At 29.6% G+C, this 9,348-nt stretch overlaps 1 protein-coding gene across 1 annotated transcript in view; it reads right to left on the bottom strand.

Moving 5' to 3' along the window:
• LOC106459047 (CLIP-associating protein 2-like) overlaps positions 1–9,348 on the bottom strand; it is a 98,765-nt gene that overhangs the window by 41,072 nt on the left and 48,345 nt on the right. The window contains exons 11-13 of the mRNA XM_022385425.1: positions 7,548–7,685; positions 6,787–6,990; positions 508–578 (exon numbers count right to left, since the gene is read on the bottom strand). Coding sequence (XP_022241133.1) covers positions 508–578; positions 6,787–6,990; positions 7,548–7,685 — 413 coding nt within the window. The remainder of the gene's footprint in view (positions 1–507; positions 579–6,786; positions 6,991–7,547; positions 7,686–9,348) is intronic.

The raw sequence follows: 9,348 nt of genomic DNA, 5'->3' as shown, positions 1-9,348 counted from the left end.
AATTTTGTAAATATGAAATATACACAGTAGAAGAGTATAGTATGTGTTATTTGTACACAAAACACAAAGAAAGCTTGAAATCCACTAGCAACTGTGTTTTTTTTCCATTTATTGTTCTGCTACTCTAGATTTGAGAGTAAATTGTGATAGGTTTTTAATATAACATTGACACTAAAATTAACAAGGAAATAGGATACCAAAGTTACCATTACCTTGGTTTAGATATGAACCAGAATAAAACTGCATTAAAGTTTTAGCTATTCAAAAGTATTGTGTATATATGTTTTCTTGGTCTATTACAGATAAATGTACATAACTGTGCTATATTTACACTTGTGGAGCACTCGGATTCCTATTTAACTTCTCAGTCCTGTTACAGGCATGCTTTCTTTTATAATTAGTAAGTCATGTAACACTGTCTTTAATTTCAACTATTAAGGATACCGACCTTCTTTCGAGTTTCTCATGCTTTATTTACGTATTTACTTAAGTAAGACGAAAACTTACTTGGATCACATTGTGGAGCATTAGAGATTGGAATGCCAGATCTTCTGCTTGAGCTGACTGCTGGTGTTTGACTAATTTCAAAAATAAAAAAAACTTGAAATATTATATGAATGTTTCAGAATATTTAGCATTACTACAGCAAGTTTCATATCATATTTTGATCACATTCTAAGTCGATGTAATTTTGTTTATTTAGATTAAAAATTTGTTTTCAGGACTGAAATCTTCTAATTAAAATTTTATAAAAGTTGATGATGGAAAATATTTTTTTTTAATACAAGTTCCTTCATTGTGAGAAATATTTATAAAGGCTTTTAATAGAACTAGTAAAAGTATTTTTCCTCTTACTAAACTTCATCTTGAAAATCCTATATATAATGTTAACCAGGGGAAAGAAACATCAAGCACTGTAACCAAATTAGCTAAATCAAATAGTTATAAATCACTAGTACTATGCAAAACCTACAATTTTTATATTTAACAATAAGTAGAGTATAAGTCAAAATGTTTGCATTGTTTCTAGTCCAACGTAGTTTCAGTGTCAAATGTCTAATTCTGTAGGCAACAGAAATATTGTGTTTAAGACTCATAACGTAGATAAGTTAACGTATAGAATTATACACGGACTTTTCTCTACGTTAAAATACTTCCTCGTACAACAATGTACATTCAGATTTACTGGGGGGGAAGAGGTCTGATGTTTGTGAATTAGCCAGTATTTTTTTTTAAATAATACACAAAAATATGTTTTTTTTTAAATCAGTATAAAACTGTAGATATAATATCCCCCACAGAAACTAAACTTATAAGTGGATTCCTGTACAGAGTACATCACCTATTAAATTTACAATTTCAATATTTATTTGCAAGTTTTTTGTCTTATAGGTACATTTCTGAAAAAAAATTATGTACCAATAAAAATGTCATATTATTACAAACCTCTGATACAAAATACAAAATGTGTAATGAAAGGCTTATTAGTTAAGTAATAGAGAATTCAAAAGCTGAAACCTTTTTCACCTCTAGTGATTACGTGTATTAACAAAATTAGAAGTGTTATAATGGAAAATATTTGCAAGCAATATTACACGATTGTAGACCAGTAATTAAACCCATCTTATATTCACTATTTTATGTACATTACACACGTGTGCAAGTTCATTATTTCAATGCTATTGTTAGTTTTTTAATCTGGTCAGTTTTTTTTTACAATATAAAAAAAAACAGATATCATACCTAATTTATATAGTTCTCTTAATTAATCCTGAGATTTGAAATATTTTAACAAAAATTTACGTTAAAACTTAGAATGAAGCAGCAAACTTGTTTTTAACTTTGTTTTATTTCAAATTTTTTGATAATAAAAATTTCAGAAAAGTAACAAGTAACTAGCAGAGACCCACAAAACATTTGTGGTCAAATAAATATCTTTATTGCAACAGTACTGCTTTAAATACAGGATTTCTAGAATAATACAAAAGAATTCTAATCACAGACATCAAAACCTGCAAGTCCACTTGTCTTAGGCCTAACATTAGTTACTCCCTTATTAAGTACGGTCTATATTCAATAAAGAGATAAATTAACACTGTAACTGGTGTATGATTTTTACACTAGTTTAGTTAGGGCTAAACTTTACTGTACTTAATACTATCAATAAATAAACTTAATGTTATTCAACAATCTAATGTGAGACCTTTTTAAAAAATTTGAGAAGCGTTTAATATGTTGTTGTACATATATCTACTAAAGTATATTTACATCCACCTTTTGTTTACATCTGCTGAAATGAAGTTTGTGTATGCACATTTTCAGGACACAAAAACTGAGTATTATTATTATTATAATACAAATTGTGTGTGTTGTATATATATATTTTGTGAAGCCACAATATTCGAGATTGTAATTTTATATGTTTATTCAGTAACAATAGTGTCCATACATTATTTACAAACGTTTCTTTCATATATGTGTAGCTTAAGTATTATTAACAAAGAGTAATCAATTTAATAAATCAGTTTCAAAAGAATATTAAAAAGTTTATCTAAAAGAAGTGTGGGAGAAAAATACAAAACAAAAAATTAAATCAAAAAATAATTTATTTCCCAAATAACTGAAAATACACAACAACAACAAATAAACTAAAATACCACCTTTCAAAAACAATTTTATACAAAAGAAAATTTAAACTAAAGAAAAAAAAACAGTTTCAATGCCAATGAATTAACAAATAAAAATGTTTTGAACACAGTTAGTAAAGTTTGTTTTAGAAATAAAATGTCATTTAACAAGGAAACAACTCTGATTTACGGAGCAAAATATCTTTTTAGCTTATAAAACAAGATTTTAATATCCCAGCCTTTTATCTATGAAAATCTCTACACATATCAAAGAACAACTATATGAAGCACAGTAATTTAATAATGAAACTTGAAACATGTTAGCATAGTCTGTGGTATATAGCAAGCCAACGTGTTTTCAATCACCCTAAAACAGTTAACTTAGCAGTATCTGGGCTGACGGAAAAAGTAGATGCTAGTGAGCTAAACTCTAGTTTCATTCACACTGACTGATTACTTCACTATTACTCAATATTGTATGTAAACTAACAAAGAAAGAAAATTCTTAACCACAACTGTGTCATCTTTACATTATACTGACTACCTCAGGATGCAAGTTAGATACCCTCTAAGGATTATTCATCAATCTTTCCAGCACCTCTTTATTAGAAAGGAAACAGAAGTGTCAGTTTGTATCTAGTAAGTACTAGATTTAATGCAATGTCAAAAAAGAAGAATAAAAAAAAGAGATATGCAGATTTATAGCTTCGAAGGTACGTTTTTAAAATAAACTTTTCAATAATTCCAAAGATGCCTATTTATGAAGAATCAAATATCCTTCCAATACCTTGCTAAAAATACAGCTAACATATAAAATCCAAGAATTAAAGGTTTTAATGGAGATCAGTGACTAAGTTTAGACACATGACTTATACTACAACAGAAAGGAATTAATACGAGACTCGTAACGTTAGATTAGTTTCCTAAAAATACTAAAAGAAATTTGAGAGACAATTCTGTACTCACAAGAAGAAGAAATGCAAGCATACCAAGCTGGTGCTTGTTTGTGGAATTTCACACAAAGCTACTCGAGGGCTATCTGCACTAGCCAACACCCCCCACTGCCAACTCTTAAGCTGCTCTTTAACAACAAATAATGGGATTGACTGTTACATCATAATGTCCCCACAACTAAAAGGGTGAGCATGTTTCATGATGAGATTTGATCTAGTAACCCACAGGCCATGCCAGATCTTATTACTCATGGGCAGATCATTCATTTTCCAGATTATACGTGCAAAAGTAAAGAAAAAAAAAAAGACAAGATGGTGTTGCAGTGTCTTGATACTGGTTCAGATTACATAAGACAGCGTGGATTTGATTACAATGATGTGGCAACCAGGAAGATAAGAATAATTATAAGAAGTAATCCAAATAAGTCTGCTAAATAAACAAAAATTAGAGACTATTTTATAAGAAGTGTCCATAGCAGTATCAAAATACCATGTAATTTTAATGTGTCTTACAATAAACGTAGTCCAGAAATGGAGGTTTATAGATTATCTGTGTTTTTCAGTCATTCGTGCATCCTTCCCTCCTCTATTACCCTGAATAATCAAGAGTTGACTGTAATATTTTTAGTACTGAGAGTTTTGAAAAGAATAGCACTGTAAGAATAATACTACATCTTCAAAAAACAAAACAAAAAAATATCTGCAATGGATGGGACACATAATAAAATTAAAGAATAAATTTGAGTTAACATAATAAACAACGAGTTGATAAGAGTTCAGAAAGCCCACGAAGACTTGCTGATAAAATCATGTAACTTGACAAGTTGTCCAGTTCAGTGAGGCATCACTTTAGCGTACTTTTAACCTGTGTGATTTTCATAGACAACTAAAAGAGTTGGATATTCAAATCCAGTCATACTTGAGAATCATCCAATTTTACTGATGCGAGTAAGCTACTGAAACACAATGAACAAAAGAAGTATGTTTTAGTACTTTGACATACAATGGTCATTCATTTTCATATTAAAACTGCTGAAAAGAAGATGTTTGAAATGTCACCATTGAATAAAATAACTTTTTCCTTCCTGGACATAAAACAAAATACCTCTTTGGTGTAGTAAGACAGGCTTTGACATCCTGCAGACTACTATTTTACAGAAATACAATAAGCTAACTTTGTGTCCATAACAAGTTTTAGATGTTTATGACTGACTATAATACAGTTCAAAGTTAAAATGAACAGAACTATTTGGTAGCAAAACACACGTAATCAATTTATACAAACTACTGCTTACTATTCTTTAAAGTAAGCGATAGTTTGTAAAGTTTGTTTGTTCATCACTTTTATTAACCCTCCAACTGCGGTTGACATCATATGATGCAAGCATTTTGCGTGTAGCATTTTGAATGGCCTACTGTAAAAATTTGTGAATCTTTGCACATGGAGTGGTAGGCAGATTTACACAAGCCACAAACGAAGGGTAAACTATTAAAAGTGATGAACAAACAAACATAGTTAAATGACATTTAAGTTCTGCTGCGCTTTCAGGAATATTTTTTGATATCTTAGAGAAAATTTACTTAACTACCCTTAATAAACTGAACAACATTCAGAATACTCAATTATTTCAGTTGTTTATGAGAATGCAGTTCAAATTTTTAGAAGGAATAGATCATTTTACAAGATTACTTATAACAATTTTACTTTTTATACAGAAACACAGATTTTTTTTTATCAAGATTGATATATATATATATATATATATAACTAAACTAGCTTTCTGTTTTAAGACAAGAAACATAGCTTTTATGCACCAAAACATATAAAAAAGTAAATAATAAAAATAACATAAGCACACGAGGACAAATCACTTAATAATGACTGCAAAGAAAATTATTTACCATAAGCTGACAAAAACAGTTTACTAAAGACATTTTGAATCATTTTCCTAATTTAAAACATAATATTTTTAAGTATATTTAAACCAGTGGGTCCCAAATTTTTCCTCTCCACCGAGCAGTAAAATCTTTGTAAAAACCTTACTAACCATGATCCAGCTAGCAACAACTGTGAAGGAATGTTATCTTATCCTGGAAGGACAGAGGTCAGCAAAAGTGTTATTTTCTTCTTAATTGAACTTCTTCAAGAAGCTTTGAAGTAAGAGTTATAAGTTTCACTTATTTCATATTAAACTAAGAAAGAAATAGTCTTTTTTCACCTATTTCTTATGATACATACAAATTGTAAGTTTCAAAATCGAATCTTTCTCAAGGTTTTCTTTTTTAGTTATGGATATTTCCATGGATTGGCAGAAAACATGTCAGCTGACCAGCATTTGGGAATCACTGTTTTAAACTAATTGGATCAAGCGTTAGGCAACAATTCTAAAGCCTCAAGCATGGTATGAATATCAAAAGATTTAAGCTAGAATATTATACTCAAACGAACAATGTTGTATAAGACACAATTATAATTTTTTTTTTAAAAAAAGATCAACAGTCATAAAAGACACACAACACATTTCAATGTCACTCACATGATCCTCAGAAGTGTGAAAAAACAGATGCTGTGCACATATAAATACAAAAAGCCACAGTCATGTGACTACTAGTTTGAATATATATATAAAAAAAGTAAACTAGTAGTTACATGACCATGTCTTTTTGGATTTATATATTGCACAGCATCTGTTTTTCACACTCCTGAGGATGACATTAATGACACTGGAACATGTAGAGTGTCTCTTACAATCGTTGATCGGGTTTCTAAATAAAATGTTAATTGTTTATCATACGACATTGATCGTTTGAGTATTATAATATTTTAAATATTTACACAAGTCCCATGAATTTTAACCTATTAGATTCAAGATAGTTTAAACAAAAATACTTTGAAGAACTCATGGAATTTACAGTAGTAAATAAAAACCTTTTCCCCTGGCAAAATATGGAATACCTTTCTCTTTTATTTTAATGAAATAATATTAATAAAATCAAATCTCGCTACCCTTGAACTTCCATCAAAGTTTCCAATGTAGTATTTTCTTTCTGTTTACGTTACGAGCATAGAGTCCCGTATGGTTACACAATGCTATGTTCTGGTGTTTCCGTGGCACTACATTTGGGTGACTCACATTTGTGTATTAAGGAGCAGATACTTGGTGATCTTCAAGGATCATATGTTAAAAGCAAAGATTCCTCCTCACCTGAGATTCTCTACAGAGCCAGTAGCGCTAGGGCTACCAACACGGACGTTTCCACATTTACTGGCGCCACTCAAGGAATTGTTACTAGATGAATAAGTCAAAGATAAACCACCATCTTGAAGCATGCGTTGTTTGTTACTATCTAAAGAGCTGAGAAGGCTGTCTGCTTGTTCCCTAAAATGGTCTGCAAAACCCCAGAAGGTCCTAGAACAAATCATGAGGTTATTTCATTTTCACTTTGCAATTTACAGATTTTAGAAAAACATTAATAAATCCTGCTTTAATCAAACCCTGAAATTTTTCCCCTCAAACTTCTAATATATTTTAAAACACAAAACTGAAAATTCTATGATTAGTTTCAATTGAAATATTGCTAATTTATAAATTCAACCTTCGAAAATCTAAGTGTTGAACTAGTGAACCATGAGTAATGCTTCCTTCAAAACTAAACATCAGAAAATCAACATAATTTGTTAATGAAAATATTGTTAAAAACCTCAGCTTATTAAGACTCTTTTGACCACTGGTGTGAGAATCTTTGATCAGTATTGCAAGCCTTCATACCAAAAACATACTGCTTGAATAAAAACGTATCAGATTTTAGAGTAACCATGTAATAAAAGTTTATTAGAATATGTATATAAGAGACTACAACTGTAAAATATTTGTAGCAACAGATATGTTAAGAAACTTTATTGTACCTAAAAGTGTTACATACACTTACTTTATACAAGAGAGAAGTCTGTAAAATTTGAACTTACTTTCTTGAGCATACCCTTGCCTCAGGATCAGCATCACTTAATCCCTTCCTAATAGCTTCTTGTAAAATAGCAATGTGTTTCTCTAAAGTATGGGTGGGCCATGTGTGAAGTAGCTGGTCTAGAAATTCAATGCAAACTCTGTAAAAGCACAAAGATAAGTTACGACTAATCTATGAACAAAATACATAAAGTATATCAAATAATTATTAGATGTTATTTTCTTATACATACATTTAAAGAAATCAGAATTTCCAGTTATTTTTCTGATATATTTCAGTTACTTTCTGAATTGAGCTTTACATTCAAAGAGTATAAATGAAATAAAACAAAGACTGCTCTCATCATCACAAGGATAATTAACAGAAAAAAACTGAAAATTGTTCTACATTTATTGATTTGTTAAACTATGTTTGGGCTGTTTAGTAATATACACACACACACACACATAAAACATTTCATATAACTATAATGTAGCTAGAATAAACACAGCATAAATATTTTTTTATTGTTTGTATAAAATCTGTATTGTTTCAAAATTCACAGCAAATATAATACGTATATAATTAATTATAAAGTGAACCACATTCATGATGTTAAGAATGCTAAACATGATTAAAATAACTTTTAAACTTTAATTACTACATCATAATTAACATGGAACGTTACGTAAGATGTGAAAGTCATAGTTTTCAACTAATTACCGCATCATAATTAACATGGAACATTATGTAAGATGTGAAAGTCATAGTTTTCAACTAATTACTGCATCATAATTAACATGGAACGTTACTAATTAGTTGAAAACTATGACTTTCACATCTTACCTGCATCATAATTAACATGGAACGTTACGTAAGATGTGAAAGTCATAGTTTTCAACTAATTACTGCATCATAAATAACATGGAACATTACGTAAGATGTGAAAGTCATAATTTTGGACTAATTACTTCTCCTAACAATAAAATATTCAATCTGTAACACTTAAGGCATATATGTAAAATGTCATAACTAAAAAATTGAGTATTCAGTCAGCTTCATAAGGTTTCTGAAAGGCAAAAATAAATTAAGACGTATTTTATACTAGCATATAGCCGATCAAAAATGACAGGGCAAGTACTACATCCCCACACCATAGTATACCTTAACCTCACATTTCATAGCTAACTGAAATGAATAAGTATTGCAAAATCAAGCTTGACCAACAAAGAGGCAGAAAAGTGTAGTCGAGGCAATCAAATGTCGGTAAATTCCCTTGCAAGTCAATTAAGATTAAGATCATTCATGAAATGAATTCGTGATGTATTCATAGAATAATTATTGGTGAAAATCAATTAGATTTACAACTTCTAAGATATAAAAAAAGCCAGTGCATTTTTGTAACATTAACTTCCAACAATGGCTTTTATGTCATGTAGCTTAGCAACAAAAGTATAACTTATATTGTTGCTTGTCTATGTACTGAAAGCTAAAACAAAAAATGTAAATAACCACGAAAAGAGATGTTTTAATATTCACAATGTTTTGGACTGAAATGTCATTCCTTTGGTGACCTTAAACTGTAATGGTGATTTTTAATAACTGATTTTTTATGGACTGAAAGTACAAAATTAAATGTATAGACAACAAAACTGGAAAAATATTTGTTGATTTTTTAATTTAGAGTCTTTGTTGATAAAAAAGGTTTGTTTCTTATTAGAAATGATTAAAGTTTATAATTGAATTGATACTTTTTACTTTCATGATAAATTTTATGTACTTGGCTTCAGGCTAGGTGATCCCACACTACGTCTTTATTTTAG

This window comes from Limulus polyphemus, unplaced genomic scaffold, assembly GCF_000517525.1.
Source record: "Limulus polyphemus unplaced genomic scaffold, Limulus_polyphemus-2.1.2 Scaffold552, whole genome shotgun sequence".
NCBI classification, from domain to species: Eukaryota; Metazoa; Arthropoda; class Merostomata; order Xiphosura; family Limulidae; genus Limulus; species Limulus polyphemus.
The sequence above is the reverse complement of the archived record's forward strand: the minus strand, read 5'-3'. Positions and strand labels throughout refer to the sequence as shown.